The sequence below is a fragment of the Stigmatopora nigra genome, chromosome 1, assembly GCF_051989575.1.
Source record: "Stigmatopora nigra isolate UIUO_SnigA chromosome 1, RoL_Snig_1.1, whole genome shotgun sequence".
Lineage (NCBI taxonomy): Eukaryota > Metazoa > Chordata > Actinopteri > Syngnathiformes > Syngnathidae > Stigmatopora > Stigmatopora nigra.
The window spans coordinates 20,021,951-20,049,828 of NC_135508.1; the positions used below are offsets into that span (position 1 = coordinate 20,021,951).

Here is a 27,878-nt window from a genome sequence, read left to right on the forward strand (position 1 = left end):
TTCTTTTAAATTCATGCTTTCAATGGCAATTACTATGGCGACTCAAGAAAAGCTGGGGAAACTGACCAGGAAGAAGGAAATAGTGATGGAAGTTCTGCAAAGACAGTTGAAAACTATGTAAAACAACTTGCCAAATTAATACTATAAAAAAGTATTGCTCATCAGGACAAATTATCTTTGAATAGGGGCCAGCGTTTAAACCTTTTAGTGGTTTGACGTTATAAAACGTTCTACATTTCCACCAATTGAAGCATACGTACATTTAAAAAAAAAGGTCCGGCAGCAGCATCACCTGAGAATATTCATCCGCCTGAGTGTAAACAAAACAACCCACGCAAAAAAAGATAAAATAAATATAATAAATTATGTATGTAATATGTTCATGTATGTATATATAATATACATATTCATATTCAATTAATATTAACAAAAACGTCATTACACGTAATCGTTTGGTTTAATGAACTTACTATTTCAAATGTTAGAACATCAAAAATTGCGTATTTGTTTTCTTTTTCATACACACGAACAATTGATGTGCACAATGTAATTATCATTTAGGGAGCAATGTTTAGAAATCCAGTAAAAGTTTAACGAAGCTATCATCGGGATTTTGGATGCTCTTAAGTTTATTGACAGCTTCATCACAATGTATTTTTTGTTTGTTTGCTTTTAAAGCCAATCTCCATCACTATTACAACATCAGTTAAGATTATCAATGGTCAATGAATCAACGTGGATGATTCCGACTGACTTTAAGCGTTAAACGTGGGAATATCGAGCACAAACAATCGGTGTCTAGTTTTTTGAGCGGACGTGCTCAATGCCTTGCAACGTTCGTTTCACAGTGCGTGGATGTGAGTGCGTGTGAACGTGGATGTGCGTGTTTGTGTGTGTATGTGTGTCAGCTGCCTCATCTCGTGTTGATGTCGACTTGCTGCCACCGGGCCCAACGTTGAAGTACGGAATAAAACATCCCCGCACACCCACGGATCCCCCTTTTCCTTCGCCGCAGACCGTCCGGTCTTGTCCGAAATGATGAGCCAGCTTCGACCGGACGAGTTCAAGCCTCCTCCGGAGTGCCCGGTGTTCGAGCCGAGCTTGGAAGAATTTGCAGACCCTTACGCTTTCATCAATAAGATCCGTCCCATCGCGGAGAAAACGGGCATTTGCAAAGTCCGGCCACCCCAGGTGAGCCCGTTAGGGGATGTTTAAACGCCCTATTTGGACGCGGATGCTTGTTTGCTGGAGACGCTGGTCGAGGGATTTAAAGGGACTCGCCAACATGGCGGATGAGCGACGGGCCAGGTTCATTCTTTGTGCCGCCGGGGCTCGCTGCCTCCTATTCGGCGTGGCTGGGGTCGAGGGAAAGGCCCCCATTGCCTATCTCGGACTCTCAACGCGTTCGCCTAGCGTGTCCCGAGTGGGATTCAGATCGTTGATCATCGTGTGGCAACAAAGCGTCATTACTTACTCCCACCAACTGTCGTTGCGCTGTGAGGCTAATGCTAACTAGCAGACGCTGTCATGATGTAGCAGCACACGGTGCTCTTGTCATAAATGTGAAAAATAATATTCCCAGTGCGATTAACAGCAAAATAATAAAGAACGTGGGATTTTTTGTCTCAGATTTAGACCTGAAGGTCGTGATGAGCATTTTTTTTTTGCTGAAGAGCATCGTGCGGTGGTCAGCGTGTCACACCACACTGTCAATCAATAGGCAGTTTGTTTCACAACACGTTGTGTTTATTTATTTTTTAAGCCATTGTTAATGATGGACTCCCAAAAGTGTTCTATTAGCAGAACAAAAAACAGCAGATAATATAAATCACGTTCCCAAATGAATATAGCAACTAATAAACAGTTAAAAGTGCTGTGTACTTATGAATGTTACACAACCTAGACAATATATTTCCATTTTATTGGAAAAATAGTATTCCCCAAAGATGAGCATCTGCCCAAACACGATCCGATCCATCCAGTCTTGTAGGGTGTTGTCCTCCATGTTGGCTTTGTGGTAAACTGGCCTACTGACTGACTTGAGTCTTCCATCTGGCCATTTTGTGTGCCAGTGGGGGATGTATGCTTCTTACTAGTAACAAAAACTTGGGCCTCCCCTCTTGTGAGCCATCGTTCTTGTTGTCGACGCTCAGCTGTGGGGGGAAGAGAGAAAAAAAACACTCCAATTATGTTATTTTTCTTTATAGGTAAAGACGGAGGAAGGCTGTTAAAATGCATTTTTAGTCAAATTTGTAATACTGCTAAAAAATGATATTTTTGTGGAGAGTCAAACATTAAAAATCAGTAGTCAACAATCGGTACAAGCAATGCTAAAAAGGAGTTGGCAATAAAAGTAAGGAGCTGTGAAAGGTGGCCTCCCAGACAAAGACTGCATGTGATATTGTGCCGTTGTTGCTCTTTAGGGTTGGCAGCCTCCATTTGCGTGCGATGTTGACAGGCTTCACTTTGTTCCTCGGATCCAGAGGCTCAATGAGCTGGAGGTAAGTGTTAATTGGCTCTATATCTACTCTCAGAATGTTCATTAATAATTATAGTCTTTGTTTAAAAAAAAAAAAAAACTTCATCCCTTGGGAGGTGCTATACGTATGCAGGCGTCAAACAAAAGTAGTAAGAATCTTTCCTGACAACTAAAGATGGCGGCTGGGGTTATAGCATACTGTAACATGCTGAAGAGAAATAAAATGCAGATTATATACATATATTATAACAGAGATTATACAAATATAATCTGCAGACAGATCTCTAAATGTTTCAAATTATTATCTACCTCCTTGTAGGCTCAGACTAGAGTCAAACTCAACTTTTTGGACCAGATTGCCAAATTCTGGGATTTGCAGGGATGCTCCCTGAAGATTCCCCATGTTGATAGGAAGATTTTGGATTTATACCAATTTAACAAGGTAAGTAACAAGCAACCTCATCTGATACAAATGTTTTAATGTAAATTCACCAGCATAATACTTTTCTATTGTTAAATTCACCCCGAACCTTGTGGGACTGTGAAATTTGTTGTTTACTGGTGCCTAGGACGTGTGAGAAATGTGTGCTTTTGTATATATATGTGTGTGTGTTTAATGTTACAAATGGGTTGTTATTTGTAAACCTGTGAAAATATCAGAAAAAAACGCCACAATATTAGGATTTTTTAAATGTATTTATGCCTGTTAGGCATTATTCATTTTCTCCTTTGGTGATTAGCATGCTGAAAATAATGTCACGCTTAAAGGGGTAAAGTTCCCAATAGTCAGAATGTGTGTTGAAGGTGTTAAAGAATTCACAAATAAGGTGTCCACATTAATTTTTCGAGGTGTGTTTTTGCAACGTTGCATATGTTAAATCTAATTGTGGTAATTCCTTCACTGACCTTACCATTTATTGTCATGTCTGGATTCCAGTTAGTAGCAGAGGAAGGTGGATTCGAAGTAGTCTGTCAGGAAAGGAGATGGACCAAGATTGCGATGCAGATGGGCTTCGCCCCTGGCAAAGCTGTTGGCTCACACCTGCGAGCACATTACGAGAAAACTCTCTATCCCTACAACCTCTTTCAAAGTGGTGCAAACCTGCTGGTAAGTCACACCAAAATTATGAAAGAGCATTTTGTGTCAGTGCTAATTGGAAATTTTAATTGGGTATACTTAATTGTGTTTCATCCCTTTGACAGTCTAATAATACCCAGTAATCAAATTTTATAAATTTTTGTGAAATTGTAAAAAAACTGTTGTTTATGCCAAGAGAGCTTATCATTGAATTGGTACCTCGGACCTGTTAGGGCAGGTCGCTCTAAATTGTTTAATTACATCAGCTCTCTCTTGCCTCAGACACCAGAGGCAGCTTCCAAACTGATGGGTTTGGAGGCTGATCCTGATCTCCAAAAGGTACGTGTGCATCACAGTTAACAAGAACTTTTATCATTAATGACAAGCATGTTTCTCTCTGGCTTTATTTTATTTCTCCAAACACTGCTTGCAGAAGCAATATTTGAATGAATGACGAATGTTGGTGGATGAATAGTTACAGTCAAGTTTCATTACCTTCTATCAATAATTTTTTAAATACATATTGGTGATTACGGGTAATCAATATTTTTAGAAAAAAAATAAGTCAGATTGGATAACTTCCCACTGTACCATGCTAAGGTGGCACTTTCAAAGACACTTTTCCAATACATATCAAATTAACAATGCAGCCTAATCTCAAATGGGCATGTTGCTGCTTTGTTTCTGGTGCACGCTAACTGCTTCCTACCTTTGAACTTTGTCTTTTGATAGTTTAAATGACCTTTTATCTGCTTTGTTCCTTCATATCCTGCAGTTTCTCACAAATGTAGAAAAAATAAATATTTTGAAAATTTGCATGCTTTATAGGGTATTGTGATATGGTAAACATTGTCATTTGGCAAAGCAAAGTCATTCGATCCTGTTAAGATCACTGGAGGAGAACTGTAGGTATAAGTTTTCTTTAAAAAAATAAAACTCAAATCTTTTGAAATATTATATTTATCTTATTTGTCTATTCATTATATTACTATGATCTTCTTCTATAGAAAAAAAATACTGTAATCAAAATAGTGACAATTCAAAACTCTTGTTGTACAAAATAAATAACTAAGTTGTAACATCTATATAAAATATCATACTTTATACTTTGATTTCTTAGAATTACAGCCTGTACATAGAAAATGTAATTATTCAAGCTTAAGTTTTTCATGCAATAACCTTCCCTTTAAAGGTCACCGTGCAGAAACTCCTCTATGACTTAGGTTCCACAATATGCACGCAGTTTTGGTTTTTAATACATTTCATGGGAAAAAAAACATAACATAAACAAAAGGGTGTGCAAGTGAATGGAACCAAACACAAAAACCAAAACAGTTCATTTCATCCACAGGAAGCCTTACTGTTACCTCAATTGGAGAGCAAACGTAGCGCATTTTAACGTAAAAACATCATTTTTTCCTGGCGTGACAGCACTATGCTTCTTTTGTATTAATAGCTCTGACGAAAACTTCAAGTACTTATCCAGCCGGTTTAACATTGCATTTCCTGCATTTTTGCTCCTACAAAGCTGCACGAAATAAAAGGTCTTAAATAAAAGTTACGTTCAGTTATGAGGAAAAACATCCATGTGCTTGCTGCCAAACTATAGTTTTCAACCTGTCCGTTGTTTGTTTTAGTGTTTTGAAAAGCCAGCCAACTCAGAGGACAGTACAGAGAGTAAGGATCAGATTGACACCAAGGACGTCAAACTGCAGGAGCCACTGCAAAGGCAACCTGTGCAGACGCCCGATTCTTGCCCCAATGCTCGCCGAGGGAAACGGATGAAATATGAGGTAGAGCTTGTTTAAAAAAACATTTTGTAACTTGTTGCACACATATCATGGATATAAAATGCCACAGCACCCTTGTTAAAAAAAACATGTTTTTGTTTTGTTGAAAAGAGAGCAAATGAAACCTCAATTCTTCCCCTCTATAATCTGTGCAAGTCATTTGAGATTTAAATTCTAATCCTTCTAGGATGGGCAGTCAAAATAAACAACTGAAATAATGTTGTTGAACAAGTGTGCACAAGACTTTCTAGCTATGACTCTTGATCATAGTATTTAAGGCTAAATCAAATTCATGTTAATGCGTACCGTGTATTTTTACCTAACCTACATCTTAACTTTCCCTGTAGTCGATATGTGTGAAAACTGAACCGGGCGAGCCCGGTGAAAATCGTCCGAATCTGAGGAGGAGGATGGGCTCCTTTGTGGCCAAGCCGGAACTAGGTATGTTGTGCATTTGCTGCAGCGTTTTACTTTGAAGCATGATGACTGATGCAGCACTCCTGGGTTTTTTCTTATTTTGCTTTTGTTTTGTTTCTTTTTATGTACAGAGAAAGAGAAAGAGATTCCTGTTCAATTAAAACAAGAGCCAGTTGAAATCAAGGAACCAGTCATTGAAGAGGACAAATTCAAGCAACGCTACAAGAAGTACATTGAAGCGGTTCCTCCAAATCCAGTAAGTGCATACACTGACTCTATGCCAATGAATAAGGAATAATTTCAAAAAAGTCCTGATCTGGCCCCCCATGTCATTTTGCGTCAACCCAAATTAAAATATTCGTATATGGTTTTGGCCTAAATGTCTTGCAACTAAGATTTCTGTCATCCTCAATGAATGTTTGAAGAATCAGGAAATGCATGCAACATTATCTGTCTTTTCCCTTTTGTTTCAAATGTAAAATGTGATGATGAGATGTCATTTAATAATCAATTCGCTTTCGAAGAGTCCATTTATTGTAGCAGTCCTAATTGGGAGCTACAAGAGGCCGCCGAAGGAAACCACGATTGTGATGTAGAAGATAATAACTTGGACACTCTGCTCTAGGTGGATCTGGTGGTCTGTCTGGTTTGCGGTAGTGGGGGAGATGAAGATCGCTTGTTGCTATGTGATGGGTGCGATGACAGTTACCATACCTTCTGCCTCATCCCCCCACTTAATGACGTCCCCAAGGGAGACTGGAGGTGCCCCAAGTGTCTAGCTCAGGTGACGATCATTGATGTAAATGATGGCACTTAACACAGAAACTGAGAGTATACTGAGCATTTTGTCTCTATTTTTAGGAATGTAGCAAACCTCATGAAGCTTTTGGCTTTGAGCAAGCTTACAGAGACTACTCCCTTCGTGCTTTTGGGCAAATGGCAGATGCGTTCAAATCGGATTATTTTAACATGCCGGTTCACGTAAGTGGAGTTTGATTCCCACAAAAAGAAATGTTCATCTACAAACTTTCTACTTCTAATTCCAACTGTTGGTGTTTTCCAGATGGTTCCAACAGAGCTTGTGGAAAAAGAATTCTGGCGCTTGGTAGGGGCCATCGAGGAGGACGTCACTGTTGAATATGGCGCAGATATTGCGTCAAAGGAGTTTGGGAGCGGGTTTCCCATTCCTAATGGGAAATTTAAGATTGCTCCTGCTGATGAGGTAAACTCGACACATCATTCGAAATGTAATGAACTGAACTGATGAGTTGTTTTTTTGTTTGGTTCCTATGCAGAAATATCTCAAGTGCGGGTGGAACCTCAACAACATGGCAATGATGAATCCCTCCGTCCTCACACATGTGACGGCGGATATCTGTGGAATGACCCTGCCGTGGCTTTATGTTGGCATGTGCTTCTCCTCTTTCTGTTGGCACATTGAGGACCACTGGAGTTACTCTATCAACTACCTACACTGGTATGAACTTAGTCATGCAAGGCGTGGTGCTCATTGATTTTATAGAGCATTCCATTCAAGTACTTGGGAGAATTCAATTACTTAGTAGGTGGTTCTCCGTTTTTCTCCCCCCAATTCAAGGGGCGAACCCAAAACGTGGTATGGAGCTCCAGGCTTTGCTGCAGAGCAGCTAGAGGGGGTGATGAAGAAACTGGCTCCAGAACTGTTTGAATCCCAGCCTGATCTACTGCATCAGTTGGTCACCATTATGAACCCTAATACCCTGATGGCCCACGGTGTCCCGGTAGGTGTTGTAACCTTTGCAACATAGCTCCGAAACATAGTAACGTTGATAAATTTTGGGGTTCTGCTTCAGATTTATAGAACCAACCAATGTGCTGGTGAGTTTGTGGTCACATTTCCAAGGGCTTATCACAGTGGCTTCAATCAAGGCTTCAACTTTGCAGAAGCAGTCAACTTCTGCACTGTTGATTGGGTAAGAAGGGGTTTGATTGATCAAATTGGGGTAACTAGGTAAGAGAAAAAACATGACAACATGCATCTTTCTTTCAAACCAGATGTCCCTTGGTAGACAATGCGTCAATCACTATCGCATGCTCCACCGATATAACGTCTTCTCCCATGACGAGATGGTGTGCAACATGGCAGCCAAAGCAGACACTCTGGATGTGGTCCTGGCCTCTGCTGTCCACAAGGACATGGCCATCATGATTCTGGAAGAGCAGGAATTGAGAGAGAAAGTGTCCAATATGGTGAAGTGTCTATAAAAAGTTAGGCTGACAATGATGTCCTTCACTTGTAACCACTGACCAATAGTTTGGTCCTCACATTTTAAAGGGATTAGTGCAGTGGCAGGAGGCAAAATACGATCATCTCCAGGATGACGAGCGACAATGTGCCAAGTGCCGGACCACCTGTTACCTCTCCGCCATCACATGTCCCTGCAGCCCAGGAGTGCTGGTCTGTCTGCATCACATCAGCGACCTGTGTTCTTGCCCAGTCACCGAATACACACTCAAGTGAGTCTCACTCAATTCTTGGTTTTTTTTTCATGAAATTGTCACACATGTTTTATTTTTTAAACATAATACTTCAGGGATTGCGAGGTTGGGATGTCATGCTTGCTATAACATGACTAGCCGAGGCTATTATGCAGTATTAGTAGTGAAATCATAAGAAAAAATGAATCTCAATTGTCTTTAGTATGGTGCCACAATAAATTGAGGAGAAAGGTTCAAAATTTTAGAGGGTTTGAGGCACTGCATTTAATGACAAGTTTTAAAGCAGTTTACACATATTTTTGTGTTTTTAGTAAACTACGTTAGGTGTCAATGAGAAGACAGTATGATGACAACTCGCCTTGCACTCCCCCTATGTATAACTTTTTTTTAGGTCCCCCTGATGAATATTTAGCTTCAAATTAAATGTGAATTTTCAAGTTATACTTTAAATTGATTTGTATTCCACTTGTAGTTTCCGATACAAGCTGGAGGACCTGTTACCCATGATGAATGCCACGAAGCAGCGTGCTGAGGAGTATGATGTTTGGGCCTCTTGCGTCACAGAGACTCTAGAAGCCAAATTGGAAAAGAAGAAAGGTATGCAAAGAAGTAGAGATAGAAACACCAATTATGCCTTTACTAAATTTCATATATGAACCATTATGAAGATGAAGTCAGTGGCTGCCTTTGACAATGATAGATGATCACAAAGTAACGTTAGTATTTGTTCAACTTGCCATTTAGTCTTATTATTGCCTTCCACTCAAAATGCATTGGAATTCTATCGCCGTCACTGCCACTAAAACATCATTCAATTGCAGCCATTCCAGTTAATTGGGATTAAATGTCAATTGCTATGAATGGTATTGAGTGAGTTAACAAGACTGGTCATTTTATTAGAGGTAATTGGATTTGTGGTCCTGTAAGCAACACGGTCCTCTCTACACAGGTTTGCCCGTCTTCCGCTCTCTTCTTGCTGAGTCAGAGACCAAGCACTTCCCTGAAAACGACCTGTTGCGTCGGCTGCGGCTGGTCACCCAAGATGGAGAGAAGTGCTCATCAGTGGCACAGCAGTTATTGAACGGAAAAAGACAGACCAGGTACAAGTTCTTGAACTTGTTCACATTTTACATAACCGTGAACTGAATATAGTCTATCTGCCATTATGTTTTCAATTGGCAGTTGATTTTAAAAAACACGGGGAAAAACCTATTTAATTCAAGATTTCTCTTTTTGAACTGAAGTCGTTTTCCTAAGTGAAGCAGCATTTACAAAATGTCTCAATCTCTATGTATAGACTATTGTTGTGTCAAGTATGATAATGTAATTAATTGGACTTGTTCCCCAGGTTTCAATGTGGAATGGGGAAATCCCGAAGCCAGTTGACCGTGGAGGAGCTGAGTTCGTTTGTAAGGCAGCTGTACAACCTCTCCTGCAGCCTCACTCAAGCCCCCCTGTTAAAGGTAAAATTTATCCAAAAGGCAACATTATTGTGAGCAAAAACGAATGTAATGATGAGTCAATTTGAAGAAACAGTTTTGCTAACTAAAATAAAAACGATGATGTAAGTCAGCCAAGGCAGCAAATTGGACCGTGAACACTAGTCAAATTGTTATTGCCTCTCTTTAAAGGAGCTCTTGAACCGCATTGAGGACTTCCAGCAGCACAGCGAGAAAGTTCTGGCGGAAGAGGCTCCCAGCGTGGCTGAGATCCAAAGCCTTTTAGACATTAGCTTTGACTTTGACGTGGAGCTGCCCGAACTGCCGCGCTTAAGGGAACGCCTCGAACAGGCACGCTGGCTGGAGGGGGTGGAGCAAGCCAGCACCCAGCCGGACTCCTTGACTTTGGAAACCATGCGGAGGCTTATTGACCATGGTGTGGGCCTGTCGCCGCATTCGTCCGTGGAGAAAGCAATGGCGCGTCTTCAGGAACTCCTGACCGTTTCTGAGCACTGGGAGGACAAGGCGAGCAGTCTTTTGAAAGCCAGGTGAAGACAGCAAATCAAATGACGCCTCACAGCCTTTACATCGATACGCAAGGGTGCAAAAAAAACAAAAAAAAAACTGTTGAATGACATCAGTGCACCTGATTTTGCTTCATTTTAATTCCAGCTAGAGCAAAAGTTGTGGCTAGAATATTCAACCAGATCAACAAAAAGTGAGCATCACGTTTAGTTCCGCCTTCATTCCACTGGTGCTGTTCAGCATTTATCGTGGCAAGTTGCTTTTAATGGCATGGCTGTTGAGAATGTGCCTCTCTCCATCTTAACGTAGATCTTCAACACTATATTTTTACCAAAGTGGTGTTCCTTGACCATGCGTAGTTGCCATGCATAGCACCCAGGGTTCATCCAATTAGTGCTACTTTTCAATATAATGACAATTTCGGGTGTAGAACGACAAGACCTCTCGACCTGTTATTTTAGCAGTATACATTTCGTGTGTGGATTTGCAAACAACGGGAAAATTCTCCATATTTACCGTGACCTTGCGGGTCATTGCTTCCAGGTTTATTTTTTACAGCGTTATTGTATTGTTTTACCCAACAGACCGCCTCATTCCATCGAGACCCTGAGTGCCGCTGCTGAGGTAGTCTCCGGCATCTCCTCCCACCTCCCTAACTGTCTCCTCCTAAAAGACACCATCAGGAAGGCTCTCGAGTGGCTTCAGGAAGCGGACGAGTTTGAGGTTGGGAAGCGCTCGAGCTGCGTGTGAGTTGCTTTCACAATTGAGTGTGTGAGTGACTCGCAACCATCTTGTTTGGCAGGCTAACGACTGCATTCTGGTGATGGACAATTTATCGGATATGGTGCTACGAGGACAAGCCATTCAAGTTCACCTGGAGCCCTTAGACAAACTGGAGTCCTTACTGGTTGAAGTGCAAGAGTGGAAAGAATCGGCGGCTTCCATTTTCCTTCAGAAAGACACAGCCAATTCCCTACTTGAGGTAATTGCCCACCCCGTTTCATAAAGTAATGATGATAGTGAAAACAACGGAACTAATGCCTTGTTCATTACAGACTTTGTGTCCAAGATGTGAAGTTGCAAATGCAGGTTCTCCCAAGAGGAAGGCCAAGAAAGGAAAGGAATCACCCAAAAATAACAAAAAGAAACCTCTGAGGCTTAGCACTGTCAGTGATGTGGAGAAAGCACTTTCAGAAGCTAAGGATTCTGCCTCCGTTGTAAGTGATTATATATATTTTGTTGTTGTTGTTAATAGCAGATGTTGTTCATTTTCATCCAAACTCGTCCATGTTGTCCAATGTTAAAAAAGCTTTCCTAAAACAGACCTTGTCAGAGGTCACCAACAGTTCACGGGAATTAGAGTTTGGAAATCATTGATATTCGAGGAGAATCTTGATCAGTGTCCTCACATTAGATGAATATGCTTACGAATGATGACATAACAAAAGTTGATTTACGTATAGATCTGGTAGATCACTATCTGGAAATGACATTTTTTTTTAACGTGTACATATATCCTGGTGTATCTTTTAAGTCTAGAACTATAAAAGTGCCTATGTCCTTTCAACTCACTTGTTCCCATTTGAGCTACATAACTAGGTAAATTCTCCCTCTTTTCATAACGCACATTTCTGAACCTTTAAATATCAAGTGACTATAACTTGTCCTTTAGATGCAGATATATGGACATTACATTTCACTTATTCTAGGACAGAATGTTTACATTTGGTATACACGTTTGGCCGATATATCTCAAAGGGTGATTTTTCACGTGATGGCACGAAGTCTGCATGTAAACATAAAATTGTAATTTAATGCGATTTTAAAGATAATACAATATACGCAATTGAAATCAGTAAAAACTGAAACTGATACTCTGGCAATTGTCCACCAAAACACTTTTTCCCTTCATGTATTGTATTCCTTTCTTAATATTGACGACTCGAGACATGTTTTTCTTTGTCTTTTTAGAATGCAACTTTTGAAGGGCTGCGCGCCTGGGAAATGGAGGCTTTCTGTCAGCTGAGGGTGGCAAACGAATCCAAGCTGCTGCCCACCGCAGACTGCACCGACCTGAAGGTGTGCGTCTGTCAGAAGGCCCTCATGGGGGCCATGTTACAGTGCGAGCTCTGCAGGGACGCTTTTCACAGCGTGTGCGTCAGGGACCAATCGGACCCCGGCGACCCATCGCCTTGGCTCTGTCCGCGCTGTCGGCCTTCCAGGAAACCACCATTGAACAAAGTTCAACCGCTGCTGGCGTCCTTGAGGCGTATCGGGGTTCGACTGCCGGAGGGTGACGCGCTACACCACCTCGTCGAGAGGACGCTCAACTGGCAGCAGAATGCACAGCAGATTCTACAGTCGTGTCATTTGACGGAACTGGAAATGGGGGCGGAAACCCCTCCCATTTTGACCCGCTTTGCATCAGATTCTTGCGACAACTACAGCAACACCCAGGTCACTTGTCGACACCTCGTGAGCTGTTTGTTTTTTTTTTGTTCCTTTCGTGTCAATTTCAATGTAACTGGTTTGGGTGCTTTTACACAGGCCCCTTGTTTGACCCCAGAGTGGAACAGGACAAATCACGCTCAGACCGTTTTTTATACCGAGCAGAGATGCATTCCGTTGCAAGGTTGGTCGTCCGTCGGTCTCTCAAGCATAGATGGCATATTTTGTCAGGAAAAAATGTCATCTTTGGCGTTTTATTCACCTTACAGGGTTGAATGAGGACCTCGAGGAGCTTATGGTGGAAGGCCTCCTCCTGCAAGTGTCAGTGCCAGAGGTCCAGGCACTGCACCGCATTCTATTGGACCGATCCACAAGCAAGCTCACAAACTCCTGCTTGTCTCCAGCACGGGACGATTCCTTAGACAACGACAAACATGTACACTATCACTCTCAGGGAAAAAACCTCAAGCAGGTGAATGAAGAAACATCAAATGGCATGCGTGTTATTTTAACTTTCAATTTAAGGCTTGGATCAAAAGGGCTAAGCTAAAAATCTAACTTTCTATCACTTTGTGTTATATTGATCTTTTATCGGACAAGTGACTACTTCTGGTGTGTGAGACAAAATATAATGTCCACATAATATGTCAACACCAGGTCTCAATCAGTTTCATATGCATGCACACACACACAAAACACATGTATAGTATATGCATGCACTAATCATAATTGCATTTATATGTATTTTTGTGAACAACAACAATGATTCACTTTTGCCATCAATGACCTCTTTGTCTCAGGATACTAAAGTAAGGGACGCACTGGCGGCATCCGAGAAGAAAGCCAAAAGGCATTTGGAGAGGGACGCTTTCAACGGGGATCGCTGGGCGAGGGACACAAAGCACTCGCGCAAAAGACAGAAGATAAGTCAAAAGGACTTGCAGCGCAGACCAGCCTCAAACTTGTCCTCGCCGCGTTCGGACATCTCGCAGTCGGACGAGTCCGATGAGGACATGGCTGTGTGTCCCGCAGAGAGGTGTCAGCTGCCCGAGGGAGACGAGGTGAGAACAAAGTCTTGAAATGAATGATGGGATGGGTCATTGAATCTACCACGGGGTGCCATGTTTAAGATGCGGGAACTGTGGAGTGGCAACCATCTCACGTTGTCTGTCTGTCTCGGTCCAGGTGGACTGGGTACAGTGTGATGGCAGCTGCAACCAATGGTTTCACCAAGTTTGTGTTGGCGTCACAGCAGAAATGGCGGAGAAGGAGGACTACATTTGCGTCCGATGCGCGCTGAGCAACGCACACGTGACCAAATGAAGATAGTTTGTTGCTGTTGTCTTGGCACCAGCGGTCTCGCCATCATTCTCACCCCCCCGTTTGTCCAACCTTTTTGTAACAATGGTGCTATCTTCTCTTTCACTTGTTGTCCAGAACTATACTGTGTAGTTATTTTTTGTATTTTTACATGCATATTATATATATATATATATATTTACTACTTATGAATTATTTGTGGCGGTTGAAATGGGGGGGGGGGGGGGGACAAGCAGGAAATGGTGTACTGCATGAGATGCCGTTACATAAGTGCAAAGGAGTCTTACTTTAAACACAAACAGTAGAGGTTAAATCAGGGGTTAACATTTTCTTCTCTCCAGCCTCATTGTGCATGCAAGTTAAGATTTTATGACATTGGAGTCACACTTTTCTCCCGCCTCCATGTCGCTTTTTACCCCAGTGTTAAGTATGTGCATCTTACATAATAATTGCCATTTTTTGTAGAATAGTTTTATTTATCTGAGCAATAATATCAGTTTAAATTGGCAAACATATTTCCGGTGACTCGTTGCTGCCGTAGCAATGGTGATGTACAGAGGTGGAGGGCAGGCAGCTACACTAACGGGTTTAAAGAAACAACTGCTCACGCGTACAAATGGCAGCATGTAATTTGGTATAGGATACTCAGTGTGGACTTGGCATAGTTTATATTGTGGAATAAATTCATTTTGTTCTATGGACAAGTGATTTTTTAACACCTTATCTTGTGGTGTGACAAAAAAGATTGATGGGTGTGTCTTTTTTTTTTATCTACATGCTGAAGCGTGTATTTGAGAGAAGATTTTTTTGTGGGGTATGAAGAGCCAACAACACGCTGAGTCAAGAACCAAGAACGTCACACTCTCCACCCAAAGGAGGCATCATATCACGTAGGCGTTATATGGCTTATGGCATAATTGCAGTCACTGGTAGAAACCCTGGTCAATTAAGGAGGGAGGGAGTGTGGGGGAGTAAATACAAACTGAGGTGATTGTTGTTTTATGTCAGTTAAAATAGGCACTTATATAATTCTGGAGAAAATGGAGGAATAAGTGACTAATAAATAGTTTTTTTTGTGCATTTACAAAATGAAGCTACTGTTAACAAAATTCCACCCCTGTATGCTGTGTATTCAAAGCATTCATTTGTTTAACAAAAAAATTCTAAATACTTGTGCTTAGTACATTTCTTTTTTCCCTCAATTTATCTATTCCTTAATTTTTCATTTTTTAAATGTATTTGGAATTATATTGATAACTTCATGTTTGTTTACATTCTTTTATTATGGTTAGGAAAGGCTGATTATTAATGCAGATTATATTTTAAATAAGTGCGGCCGCATGGTGCGCTGTGATTGGCTGAGTCCGAGCCAATCAATGGCGGCCTCTCTACTCTTCCGCACATTGGTCCAGTGTGCTTTCGGGCGCACGCACTGACACAGACGCACCGACTCAGCGGAAACACGGTGAGTGTTTTGCGGAGCTTCACAAGTCCCCGTCCGCGCCGCACTTGTCCTAGCTCCCCTTTGGTTGTTTTTTTTCCAAAAAGTCGGAATCTCCCAGGAGACGGAAAATCGAGCCCCGTCTCCGTCGCGAGTGAGCTATTGTTATGGGTAAAGTCTATTAGCATTCAGGCTCCAGGGGTGGCTAACAGCAAGCTAATGATTAACTACTGTAGTTTCCGATGTAAATGGCGTTTGGCAAGTGATATCGCCTTGTTTGTCGTCCTCTTTTCCACATTCACAAAACACTGATGTCCTATGAATAGCTTGGCGCTGACCTGCTGGGTAGTTTCATTAAAGATGAATTCCCTGGGGGTCTAACTCTTCATCTAAGAAACTGATCTTTTCTTGGAAATGAAAAGGGGTCATTGGATTTAATTTATGATGTATTTTTATGCCGGCATTCCGTTTAGTTGGTTGTGCAAAGTAACATCCTGTGCCGATCGTCGTATTTTTTCGTCGCTAGGGAAGTGCTAATAATGTACTGTACTGCAAAAACAGCGATCCGAGAAACGTGTCGCATGTAGAGACTCAAATAGTGTTTAAAATAGAATTTTCATTGTTTACTATTTCCCCAACAACTGATGACATTTCACATCCGTTGTCTTTTTTGTGTGGTTAGATGTGTTGGGCAAGTTTGGGAAACTAATAACCACACCCTTCTTTTCCTCGAAACGCCTGCGTAAGAGCCAATGTTCGTGAGGTTAATTCCAGCATTGTCTCTTTCGCTTTTTCTTTTAAAATGTCGACTTTTATTTTGAAAGTTATGCATTTAGGACTGTTCTATGACTCTGCCATCGGCGGCGATGGACGTCCAATTGACTTGGTGGCAAACTGGGGTCACCTCATGCTAAACCAATTGGACCAATGATGTCCTGCATTTTGGTTCTTATTTCATGAAATGTTTTGATTTACGCGCCCTTTTCCTGCTTAAAGGGGACTCCCGCTCTTGAGCTTTGTGGCCCCTGCAGACCCTTAAAACCTGTCGCTCACCTGAGGCACCCGAGGATCTGCCAAATGTAGAGGGAGTTGACATCTGCAGCTGCTGTCCACACAGTATGTAAATCTGTTCACGCTGCTTTCAATTCTATTTATGGCAGTGGTCTTTGCGAAAGGTATTTTTGCCCAAGTGCCAAGATATCGACCGACTAGCACATTTTGTCTTCTTAAGACCATATTAAGCCTTCACAAATAATAATAATTTAATGAAATTCTGTGTTTGTATTCCATTTGGGTTAGTGTATGTCTTTCTGAGTTATCACACTGGAATTAATGCTGGTATACTGAGAGTGCCTTGTGTTGGCCTTTGACTGTTTAAAATGACAAAAAAATGTAGTTGTAATCTCTATATGTGTGTTTAATCACCACATGATTTGTTCGTTTCATTTGTTTGTTCTTTTCATGCGCTATAAGGATTTATGGTGTGTGGTCACTTAAGACACCGGTGGTTTGTTGGTTTGAAGACCATTAGAGGCCGATACGTTATTGCTGAGAGAGCTAACGGGACATCACGGTCTTGGTGTCTTAGCAAATTTGTTTTTGGGGGATTGTATGAAGTCAACAGTTTCATATAGCAGACACAATGCTTAGAGGGAGTCATTGAATACCATTTTATTTTTTCAGGGGAAAGTAAGACTATATCAGCGGACCATAACAATAGCAAAAAAAATAATTGGGCAAATTACCAACCAAATGATCATGATGGCATCGTATTGTGAGCCCATATCTCTGTCGTGTAACTGATTAAAATGTCACCATCACGCCCGCGCCCTCTCATCTGCATTTTGCGTTTCTACGTGCCACCGAGTCGAGTGATCACAATGGCCCATTGTGGAAGTGCACGTGTCGTTGTCCGTGTGGGTCGCTGGCGCCGCATTGGACGTCACTCCTAGAATTGCAGATGCTGCTTGAGTATGACAGAGTGCTTTTTGTATTGTTTGACAACGGTCCCAAACACTCGGGCTGATTACTATGTTCCAAACGCCTCCCAAATGAGCAGAAATTATACGTCTCGTCCGGATTGACATTTTCAATAAAAATTAAAATGATTTCATATTGCTCTCAAGTAAAATACAACACATTATGTTGGGATTAACTGGTGAATAATAGTTTCATGTTGTTTGCCTCTTGTCTAATCTTGTAGGATTAAAGCAGTGATTATGAAAATATCATAAATAGTTTTCAAGCTGTCCCTCATGGATAAAAATTCAGTGCAGTTTCCAGTTCTCGGTCCTAATTGTTATCAGTCAGTTTTACCAGGTTTTGTTTGGAAGAACTATTTTGAAGATTCCATGTAGCCAACATTTTTTTTAAGCGGCAACACCCTACGATTCCCACGACAGTGGGCGGGAAGGACTTCACTTTGTAGGTCAAGAATGAGATTTGAAGCAATGGAAATAGGCACTGATGTTCGTTCCTGTCTCGTGTGGCTGCAATTAACCAAATTGTTGTCAGTTTGGAAAGTACTTTTTAGGGAACTAGTGTGACCTGGAGCAGTTTTATTGTTGTTTGCATAAGACATGTTTGTGTTGCATGGGCCTCAAGTGTCTTTCCTGCAGCTGAATGTGACGTGAAGCCTCTGACTGACTCTGTCCTTTCACAGACCCTCGTGCTGTCCGCTGAAGTTGCCCACCATGCGCGAGTACAAGCTAGTGGTGCTGGGTTCAGGAGGCGTGGGAAAATCTGCGCTGGTGAGGGATTCACGGCATTGCATTCACCTGATTTCATGATTTGACTAAAACTCTGTGGTTTCGAACAAACATTTATAAAAGAGTGACAGTGCTAGGAATGTTTTTGAACTTGAACAAATGTGGGTTGACGAGACCACAAAGGCACTGAATGAGTAACAAAAAATAATTCTGCGATATATGTGTTGCGGGAAAACAAAAGGGTTGGATTTTTCCTCAACCAGCTATATTTACAAAAATAGAAATTTGTGAGGTTTTTTTTCTTTGTGAATGAAAGCACTACTAATAACCCTTTTTATGTTGCGGTAGCTTTGTTTAAATTGGGGGGAGTGGGTGTTTTATATGTGCCCTCCTTCCTTAATTCACAAGCAAAAACATGTTAACAGAATATATACAGTATACTTTGAGAAACTATAACAACAGGGAAAAGTAGTTTTATTTTAGTAATTTAACAGAACCAGAACGTTTTATTCAACCTTCACTTGTAAATGGACTTTTCTCAAGCAGTTTCTTGTTGTAACTTAAAACAAAAAAAATCTGTGACAAGTTTCTGCTCAGTAGGTTCAAAAAGCAAAATTATATTTGGCCTTTAAAAAGTCACTCAAGGTCAAGGTGTGCATATATATATATATATATATTTTTTCCCCATATTCTAGTTTTTCACTACTGTCATCAATGGCACTTGAACTTAAACCAACTCTACCTTTTTTCAACCACTCCAGACAGTTCAATTTGTGCAAGGAATTTTTGTGGAAAAATACGACCCTACAATAGAAGACTCCTACAGAAAGGTAAACTCCAGATACACGGAAGATTAGGAGAGCTTTTCTGATAGTGACACTTTTTTTTCATCCCAAAGCAAGTGGAAGTGGACGGGCAGCAATGCATGCTGGAAATTTTGGACACAGCTGGAACAGTGAGTACAATCCGTCACTGTGACAAATTGGAAGAGAGCAACGTGTGCTGACGAACGTGTTTGCCGTTGTCGCACTGTGCAGGAGCAGTTCACGGCCATGCGGGACCTTTACATGAAGAACGGCCAGGGTTTCGCTCTGGTCTACTCCATCACTGCGCAGTCGACATTCAATGACTTGCAGGACCTACGTGAGCAAATCTTGCGAGTGAAGGACACAGAGGATGTGAGTGGGATGTGTGGAATCACAAATAGCTAGTCAAATGAACTCATCGGCTCTATGTGAAAGTTCTCTCCTAGTCGCAACCAATCATGTATATATAAAAAAGGTTTATAAGAAAAGTTGAGGAAAAAAATGGATAGACCCATTATTCACCCTCTAATCCCTCCCCCCTTTTTATGCCCAATTTTACAAAACCTTAAAGTACCTGTAGTTCTTGCAGGACTCACAATTTTCCAGTAGGTGCCACTACAGTAATCCCTCGATTATCGCGGTTAATGTAGACCAGACGTGGCTGCAATAAACGAAAAACTGTAAAGTAGGGTCACCCCTTTTTAAAGTATGTATTATTTTTACTTCAGTGCTGAGTCCTAGTAGCAAGCGGAGGACAAGGGAGGGGTTTCTGCTTGCGAGTTTCAGCGTGGATTTTCACATTTTGTATGAACTTACAAAAAAATATATAATTAACAAAAAAAAATCCCCCAGAAAAAAAACGTGATGACGTGAAGTGAAGCAGCGATATTCGAGGGATTACTGTACATTTTGGACGCAGCATGAGAAGGAGTGGCCTGCATAATTAATGCCAATTGGAAATGTCAGCTGCTTCTCATTGTGTTTGTGTCTACTTATACTCAGTAGCTTTTTCACACAGTATTAAAAGCAAAATTTTCCATCGGTTGAGCAGGTCCCCATGATTCTGGTGGGGAATAAGTGTGATCTGGAGGATGAGCGCGTGGTGGGCAAGGAACAGGGTCAGAACTTGGCCCGCCAGTGGAGCAACTGTGCCTTTTTGGAGACGTCAGCCAAATCAAAGATTAACGTCAATGAAGTAAGTTTACCGACAAAATAGATGCCCCGCATCCAAATACGAACTCTTATTAATTGTGCAACGCTTGCAGATTTTCTATGATCTAGTGCGACAAATCAACAGGAAAACCCCCATGGAAAAGAAGCCAAAAAAGAAGAAGGGCTGCACGCTGCTCTGAAAGCCGCCTCACTCACGTACACCCACAAAAACACGGGCTCCCGGCCAGGTGAGTTAGTGGCTGTCGAGATAAAGTTTATTCCTGGCAAGTGGAACATTGGAAAGCTAACCAAAAGTACTGGCCTTGTCTCAGATGGAGCTCCATCTTATGAAAATGTCAAATCTTGAAATTTGCTCAATGGATTTAAACACAAACTCCCCCTTCATTGTTGTTTTGTTCGGCTTTTCTACGCGACTCCCAAATGAATAAGCGAATCCATATTTTGTTTTTCATATTCTCAAGAAGCTTCTCTTTGGAGGCCGTGCCATCATTCCAAGTCCTACCTGAAAGATGGCGGGCATCGCGACACGTTTAAAAACAATGTACTTAATTTTAAAAGTGAAAAAAGTCTTGTTTTAGTGGTTTCACAGGTTAATCATATTATATCACGTGGATTAAAAAAAGAGAACCATTTTTGAGATTTAAAATGTACTGTCAAGTCCTAGATCTGAATGTTGGCCTTTTTGCATTTCTGCACTAACAGTGACGACGACGATACATCATTGTATTGGTCTAGACTTGCTTTCTTACTATGCTAACATATTTCCTAAGTGACTTGGTTTTCTATTTAGCTGTGAGCCTTCCATGTTAATATATTTAACTTCTATTTCTGCATAACAAAGCGGAACATACGACTGTTTTTAGACTGATTGGAGGGTGGAACTGTGTTTTAAAGATGAAAAGGTATTCTACTAAACCACCTCCCATATTGCTTATTGTGATTCTCATATTTTTCCAGCTTCTATCAAATGATTAAACTTTAGTATGTTTTAATTTTTTTCTGTGACCTGTTCTTCCGAAATGACTTATGGTCTGTCACGTTCATTCACTTATGCCAGCCAAATTTAAAATACATGAAAATCCAAAAATGTAAACAAACCTTTTAACTCATTTGCTGCCAACCTCCATTACTTACAATATATTGCACCTCTAGAACTGTAAAGGCGCTGAATTGTGAGAAATTGCTGCCAGTCATTTCAATTTAGGTTATCCAGATGTCTATTGTTTCCAGGCAGGCAATGAGGGAAATTTAAAAAGAACAATATACTTAACAGTAACCAAAAACAGTGTATTGCCGTTTTTTTCCACAAATATGTATGTATTTTTTATATGTAAAATATACTACATCACATTTGGGGTCTGTGGGGCAAAGATGAATTTTTGTTTTAATAAACAAATATAGTCACTACCCCAATAAAAGATTGACATAATTGATATTTTTCCAATCTTGAAACAATCTTAAAAATGGGTCAGTTAGACCCACAAAATGTTCATGCCACTGGTTTTCTATCGCCCCCAAGTGGCCATGGCGCGCACAATAATGAGAAAGTTAAATATATATGCATCTATATTTCGTTACCTTATGAATTATGAAAGACAATATTATATATTTTTTAAAGATATATGCTCCACATCAAAATTAATTTAGGATTAAGTTCACGTAGCCTGGTGTCAGTTTGAAAGACCCCCGCCCCTCTTTCTCTCATGTGAGCGAGGCCATGAAATAAATGTCTTTCATCACTTGCAGCATTACCCCATCGGACCTGATCGATGAGGGACGGCTACTCATCTTTCTTCCCTACCCTTCGCGTCCCTCCATCCCTCCCTTCCGTCCGACCCCCCTCCGCTCGCTCCCATCTGAGCTGACGATCCCCCTCTATCGACCCACCCCCTCCTATCCCTCCCTCCCTCTCTCCATCATTTTCCCATCTCCCTCCTCGGATAAACATGGCCGCGAAATCTGACGGCGCGGCTGTCTCTCCGCGAAGCCAAATGCCGGCCGAGCGTCCCTCCAGGCAGGAGCGGCCGCCTCCCCCGCGGCTCCTCCCCGCCGAGCTGGTCGGCTACTCCCCGGCGGACTGCTGCTGGACTCTGGGCGCTCTCCTGGTCTTCTTCTCGGACGGGGCCTCAGACCTGTGGCTGGCCGCCGACTACTACCTCCGGAGGGACTACTGGTGCTTCGCGCTGACTCTGGTCTTTGTCGTCGTCCCCTCCGTGGTGGTGCAGGTGTTGAGCTTCCGGTGGTTCGCCTACGATTTCTCCGATAACCCGGAGAGTGCCACGGCGGTAGTGGCAGCGACAGTGGCAGCGACGGCCACGGCTACTACAACGTCGGCGGCGGGAGGAAGGGACCTGGACGCCGGGGATGGCGACGATGGCGACGGCGAGCGGGGCGCTGGCCGCTCCGCCGTTGGGATGCTCCCGGAGCCGCCCACCGGGGGACGAGCCCGGGGATGCTGCAGGGTCTTCGTCTGGCTCTTCCAGGCCGTCGTTCACATCCTTCAGCTGGCACAAGTGTGGAGGTAAGGCCGCCCAACTATACACACCCCGGCCGATCGTCCAGCCCTTTGTGACTGTACACGCTCAAATTTGAAGCATTCACAGAGAACAAATACCCTTGTGAGTTTTGACTCCAAAGCCAGCTTCATTTTATTGACTCCCACCCACGTCCAATTCAGTGAACCCTGGAAAACACACGGGTTCAATCTGGCATTGTTGTTAACCCCCCAAGGTGGGATCACGAGGGTTAACGTGTGAGGGCTGCCTGTGTGAATGATTACGTTTCAGTGCCATTGACAGCATTAGACGTCAATCCATTTCCACTTGATCGCTGCTCGCCCTTGCTGTGAAAATGAATTGCAGTAGTGAGTTATGGTCCGTCCGTGTACTACTATGCTCTTTGTCCTCACAAAAAAAGACTACTGAACTGTCTTGCCTAGTTACAACAACAACAACAGCCTTAACAACACTATCCTGAAACCATTACTTTTTGTTTTGGTACCACCCCACGAATTGAAGTGTGGCTATTTGGTGGACTGTGAAAAAAAATCATCAAAATGCATCCAAATGCTCTATAAAACACACACAACAGCACAACATTATCCTTCTTTGTAAATCAGCCCTCAGTCTAAGTCAAGCAACAAATAACAATTGATACTTGACAAATATAATCACTGGTGGTAATAAACATTTGGTTTCCAATCAACAAGAGGAGAGAGTTCACGCTGCATTCACTCATTTCTCTTTTGTTGATCTTTAAAACAGCTCTGACACTAATATAGTTTTGCATTGTCCCCCAACTAAAGCTGTTGACTGTCCTGGGATGATGCAGCAAGACTAAGAGTAAACTCCCGGTCACGTGCAAGGAAGCTCGTAGGTCTGTGGGTCAGTAGCTCAGTCAGCAGGCAGAGGCGGTACTCAATCTCTATCGCTTTTGGCAGGCCCGCCTCGCCAGCGGGCCGGAGGAGGCGTCGGTGTGATGCGCTGGCGGCGGGTCGTCAGACAGCCCGAGCCAGCTGGATCTTCTTCCCGTGATGTGTTGCATCATCACAAAAGAAAAGCTTACTGGTTGGGATTGACCATAAGCAAACACATGAGATTCCCTCTTGCCTCCTCATGTGCAGAAACGACCCAATATTGATTTCCTACTTCCTTCAGGAGATGGTTGATGCGTGTGTGTGTGTGTGTGTGTGTGTGTGTGTGTGTGTGTGCAACACATTTGAAATCTGAATTACCGGTAATGCCATTAAAGCAGTGGTGTGGGTTGCTTTTGTTGCAGTCCATCCTGCATGTGTGCCCATTAACAGGATGACCTTCCTGTTTCACCCTCAGTTGTTATCTTGAGATTGAGACATCCCTGATGCACAATGACGCCCAGTATCGCCGAGCAGTATAAACTTCATTCAACTTCACTGTAACTTACAGACAATACTTTTGATAGCCCAACATTTTCAAACAATAGGCAATTCTGTTGAGCTAGTAACATGAAATCAATGACCCGCACACTTTGAATTTGATACCTGTGGCCTAAATGCTCCAAATTTCAGCAGTAAAGCAGACTGATTTCTATTTTTACCATAACGACTAATGGAGAGCGCTTGGTTAACGACCACAAGTTAGTGCCCTGCACAGAGGAGAAGACAGGAGCGCGAGCTCGGTGGGTTTTTCAACACATAAATATGTCTTTATACCATCCTCATTAGCTCGGCCTCCCATTGGTATGCCTTTTACACATTTCACCCCTGAGATGCAATTTGAGTAAGAGAACCACAAAGGGTGACGTAAACTCCCTCCTTGGTGGTTTGCTGATCCTGGTGACATCAGGCCCACCCTTCTTCTGCTCATCCTCACGCCGTCCTCATTCAGAGAACAAGCCTATTTGTGGTGAACGATGTTTGTAGGGTCAGCATCCGAGCAAGAGTGGGGGTGGGGCTCCATGTCGACAAGGGGATTTGCACTGAGCTGGGTGCTGGCCTAATATTCAATCTACAAATGAGATTGGGGGCTTTTACAGCCCAATGTGGTATTTTTGAGCCACGATATGCACAGCAAAATATCTTTTTAGTCTTAAATGTATTTCCCCAGGTACGTGCGCGCCCTGTATTTGGGAGTGCAGAGCCGCTGGCACAGGGAACCCGAGCGGCGGCACTACTACTGGCGCATGATGTTCGAGACTGCCGACATCAGCATTCTACGCCTGCTGGAGTCTTTTCTGAAGAGCGCCCCCCAGCTGGTGCTGCAGCTCTCCATCATGATTGTCGCCGGTCAGGTGCTGCCTCTTCAGGGTGAGTGAACGTCTGTAGAACTGCAGGGCGCAGATCACGCTCCGCTGCCAAGATGGCTGCCTCAGTCAAAAATCCACGTCAACTGTCAAAGTTGGTATTATACCTGTTAACGTATACATTTTCCCCTATTTTATATGTTCTTTGATCATTTCAAATTGTGTACGCCGCATAACAGCTTTTTACGGGAATTTTTATTTAAAGAGTAATATATTTTTGTAAAACCGATCTTTTTTTACCCATTTCGGCTCTAATCCGGAATGTCTGGTAGCAGACGAAAACGTCATCGTCGACTGCTAATATTGTCATGCTCAATCCTCAATCTGCACCTTTATCCAGATCTACGCCTACAATAAATGAGTTCTGTGTGGCCCGCGCCTCAAAGTGTCATGGATATCAGTTAAGTAGACTTGACATGATGCCGATCAACTAACAAACTAACCGAGCAGCCACTAGGGGTGATCAGAACATAACCACTCGCGTCCATGGGTACCTCGAAGATTTCACCTTTGACAAGCCTTTATAGCGATCATTTCTCAAACTTGGTTTATTGATCAATTGCTGTACTTTATTTTAATTGGAAAATTTTTGTCATCCAACAAAAAAATGGAATTTGAACTTCGAGATACCTCCGTAGCTACGGTAGTATGACTGCGTGTTTTATCCGTCTCAGCATGCTGAGATCGAGGTGGGCTTTCCATCCGCCATGTCCTCACTTTGCCGCTTTTGTCTCCCTCAGGTCTTTCGGCGTCCGCCTCGCTGATGTCTCTGGCATGGATGGTGGCCTCCTATCAAAAGGTCTTGAGGGACTCCAGAGATGACAAGCTCCCCATGAGCTACAAGGCGGTCACTGTTCAGATCCTGTGGCATCTCTTCACCATCGGCGCCCGCGCCCTGGCCTTCGCACTCTTCGCCTCCGTGTTCCAGCTCTACTTCGGCATCTTCGTGGTGGCCCACTGGTGCATCATGACCTTTTGGATTATTCAAGGCGAGACGGATTTCTGCATGTCCAAGTGGGAGGAAATCATCTACAACATGATGGTGGGCATCGTGTACATTTTCTGCTGGTTCAGCGTGAGGGAGGGTCGCACCCGCTGCAGGTTGCTGACTTACAGCCTAACGGTGTTGGTGGAGAACGTGGCCCTCACTGCCACCTGGTACGTGTACCGCGGCCCCCGTACCTCGGACTTCTGCGCCGTGGTCATGGTGTGCGTGGTGGCCAGCAGCTACGCTTTGGGCACCTTCTTCATGTTTGTTTATTACTGCCTACTGCATCCCAACGGCCCCGTGTCGGGATGGGACTACTTGGCGGAGAAGCGGGTAGCCGTGGAGGCGCCCATGTCCCCGACATCCAGCCTCCCTCCCGACGTGGTGAGCAGCCCTCCGAGGACCTTGCAGAGAACTAAAGACTCCGGGATAGACGGAGACGTGTTCCAGGTACGACCTCCTCGGGGATCTCGGGGCCCCGCCCCGAGATCCCCCACACCGAGGACAGAAGGGCCCGTCATCCGGATAGACCTGCCCAGGAAGAGTTACCCCGCTTGGGACGCTCACTACATCGATCGGAGGCTACGTAAAACAATCCTGGTGCTGGAAAGCGCCGCTCCCTCGGCGCCGCGGATTCAATACCGCTGCTTGGGCACACCCAAAGAAGTCATGGAGTACGAGACCACCGTGTGATGTAAGGAGACGCGCTCCCTTAGGGAAAATGTGTCGGTATTGGTCATGCAAAGCGCCACTTCGTCGTTAACGGCGAAGCCTGTCCGGGCTGGCGCATTTCTCAGGTGAGAGCAGCGTTAAACAACGAAAAACAACAGACGCATAAAGCACGCCTTCAACATTTCTGATTGTTGACCAATGGCAGCCAGGACGAAACATCACTGGTCAGGCGCGTCCGCTGCACGAGGAGTGGTCATCGCCATTTTCCACAGCTGTCACCCATGTTGTAGGCATCGTGGCTGTCAGATCTGGAGGGCGGATTTGAGTGTAAAAACAGTAGAAAACGTGTTTGTTTGTGGCCAGACGGAAAAGATTCTTGTGGCGTTTATTTGTTGTTGTTTTTTTAAAGGAGCTCCAATATTTCCAGGATGAAAAGTGATCTTAAAGTTTTTATCTTTGGAAAGAAGCACATTATTGAGGTTTACTGTTCACTTAACGGAGAAAAGACAACAGGTCGGATTATCCGTGTAAATGAAACAATGAGGACTTTATAGTTTTCGGTGCTTATTGTGTCTGTATCCACATTTTTCTTGCGTGAATACGATTTTAGCTGCAAACATGCAACTTCCGCAGAGCGTACTTAAGTGAGGTGATGTGGCGTGTAAGTGAGTAATTGGGGTGCATTAGGACTTTGAAAAAAATGTGGCTTGTCGAAAATTAGGGTCTCCCTGAGTGCCGTAACCCCAAATGTGGCCCAGGGAAATCATATTCATTCCAGCTTTCTAAGGCATGTATATTTCATCAGAGTTCTTTTTATTTATTTATTTTTAAGTGGAAATGAGTAGAGGAAAACAACTTTACATTACTTTATCAGCGAAACGTGGCTGTAAAATGCTGCGCCGGCCCAGTAATCAATTGAAAGCCCCTCCTCCTTGAACAGCCTGAGGAACAATGTTGAATGGTGACTATGGTGCTAACTATGCGATGCGGTCATGTGTCATCGAGCGCGTGGTGTGGCGCCAAATAAGCTCAGAAAGAAGTGTACCTCAAATGCAAAGCCTTAAACGGGTCACGACTATTGCGCCAAATGAGAAGACAAGATCATGACGTAAAGTGTGTTGCTTGAATAAAGGGCAATGTTTACCTGAATTACTGCCGCCCTTTTTATATAATATATATATGGCTTGTGTGGGTTTTCTCCGGGTACTCCAGTTTTCTCCTACATCCAAAAAAAACATGCAACATATTTTTCTTTTTTTGCATGATTCTTCTTTCTTAGACTCTTAAACGAGCAGTTTCTCCAAAATGAATGAAGGAAAGGTTTCTTTTTGTGCAAT

The 27,878-nt window shown here is 42.9% G+C and overlaps 3 protein-coding genes across 9 annotated transcripts; all 3 read left to right on the forward strand.

The window, feature by feature from the left end:
* Positions 1–643: 643 nt before the first annotated feature.
* kdm5bb (lysine demethylase 5Bb) lies at positions 644–14,671 on the forward strand. Of its 3 annotated transcripts, none has more exons than XM_077710601.1 (28): positions 644–1,191; positions 2,424–2,501; positions 2,799–2,921; positions 3,417–3,587; positions 3,840–3,896; positions 5,195–5,350; positions 5,695–5,788; positions 5,902–6,020; positions 6,390–6,548; positions 6,626–6,745; positions 6,828–6,986; positions 7,060–7,241; positions 7,362–7,524; positions 7,597–7,716; positions 7,799–7,993; positions 8,079–8,260; positions 8,715–8,839; positions 9,192–9,342; positions 9,591–9,705; positions 9,874–10,229; positions 10,791–10,929; positions 11,009–11,188; positions 11,262–11,423; positions 12,178–12,663; positions 12,754–12,838; positions 12,924–13,126; positions 13,455–13,715; positions 13,840–14,671. In XM_077710601.1, exons 1-28 carry the CDS (start codon positions 1,036–1,038, stop codon positions 13,975–13,977), a joined length of 4,635 nt encoding a protein of 1,544 aa, XP_077566727.1. In that variant the 5' UTR covers positions 644–1,035; the 3' UTR covers positions 13,978–14,671. The 3 variants fall into 3 exon arrangements, with proteins under 3 accessions (XP_077566727.1, XP_077566721.1, XP_077566737.1); XM_077710595.1 differs by having other exon boundaries at positions 645–1,191; positions 5,896–6,020; XM_077710611.1 differs by lacking the exon at positions 3,840–3,896 and having other exon boundaries at positions 766–1,191.
* A 660-nt stretch (positions 14,672–15,331) lies between these two features.
* rap1aa (RAP1A, member of RAS oncogene family a) lies at positions 15,332–21,094 on the forward strand. Of its 5 annotated transcripts, none has more exons than XM_077710649.1 (9): positions 15,332–15,439; positions 16,412–16,531; positions 18,078–18,165; positions 18,885–18,953; positions 19,022–19,078; positions 19,161–19,301; positions 19,981–20,124; positions 20,195–20,329; positions 20,564–21,094. In XM_077710649.1, the coding sequence occupies exons 3-8, from the start codon at positions 18,109–18,111 to the stop codon at positions 20,279–20,281; spliced, it is 555 nt and encodes a 184-aa protein (XP_077566775.1). In that variant the 5' UTR covers positions 15,332–15,439; positions 16,412–16,531; positions 18,078–18,108; the 3' UTR covers positions 20,282–20,329; positions 20,564–21,094. The 5 variants fall into 5 exon arrangements, with proteins under 5 accessions (XP_077566775.1, XP_077566781.1, XP_077566767.1 ...); XM_077710655.1 differs by having other exon boundaries at positions 20,567–21,094; XM_077710641.1 differs by having other exon boundaries at positions 20,195–21,094.
* Positions 21,095–21,859: 765 nt separating this feature from the next.
* Positions 21,860–27,690, forward strand: LOC144188286 (XK-related protein 7-like). Its single transcript, XM_077710678.1, has 3 exons — positions 21,860–22,623; positions 24,686–24,885; positions 25,622–27,690. The coding sequence occupies exons 1-3, from the start codon at positions 22,049–22,051 to the stop codon at positions 26,560–26,562; spliced, it is 1,716 nt and encodes a 571-aa protein (XP_077566804.1). The 5' UTR covers positions 21,860–22,048; the 3' UTR covers positions 26,563–27,690.
* Positions 27,691–27,878: the final 188 nt, after the last annotated feature.

Bases quoted from the DNA above. Each gene is read 5' to 3' on its own strand.
- kdm5bb (XM_077710595.1), top strand. From the start codon at position 1,036: ATGATGAGCCAGCTTCGACCGGACGAGTTCAAGCCTCCTCCGGAGTGC. The intron at 2,502-2,798 runs GTAAGTGTTAAT...ACCTCCTTGTAG, and splicing joins AGAGGCTCAATGAGCTGGAG to GCTCAGACTAGAGTCAAACT. The intron at 8,840-9,191 runs GTATGCAAAGAA...CTCTCTACACAG, and splicing joins CAAATTGGAAAAGAAGAAAG to GTTTGCCCGTCTTCCGCTCT.
- rap1aa (XM_077710641.1), top strand. From the start codon at position 18,109: ATGCGCGAGTACAAGCTAGTGGTGCTGGGTTCAGGAGGCGTGGGAAAA. The intron at 19,079-19,160 runs GTGAGTACAATC...CGCACTGTGCAG, and splicing joins TTTTGGACACAGCTGGAACA to GAGCAGTTCACGGCCATGCG. The intron at 20,125-20,194 runs GTAAGTTTACCG...CAACGCTTGCAG, and splicing joins CAAAGATTAACGTCAATGAA to ATTTTCTATGATCTAGTGCG.
- LOC144188286 (XM_077710678.1), top strand. From the start codon at position 22,049: ATGGCCGCGAAATCTGACGGCGCGGCTGTCTCTCCGCGAAGCCAAATG. The intron at 22,624-24,685 runs GTAAGGCCGCCC...GTATTTCCCCAG, and splicing joins CAGCTGGCACAAGTGTGGAG to GTACGTGCGCGCCCTGTATT. The intron at 24,886-25,621 runs GTGAGTGAACGT...TGTCTCCCTCAG, and splicing joins TCAGGTGCTGCCTCTTCAGG to GTCTTTCGGCGTCCGCCTCG.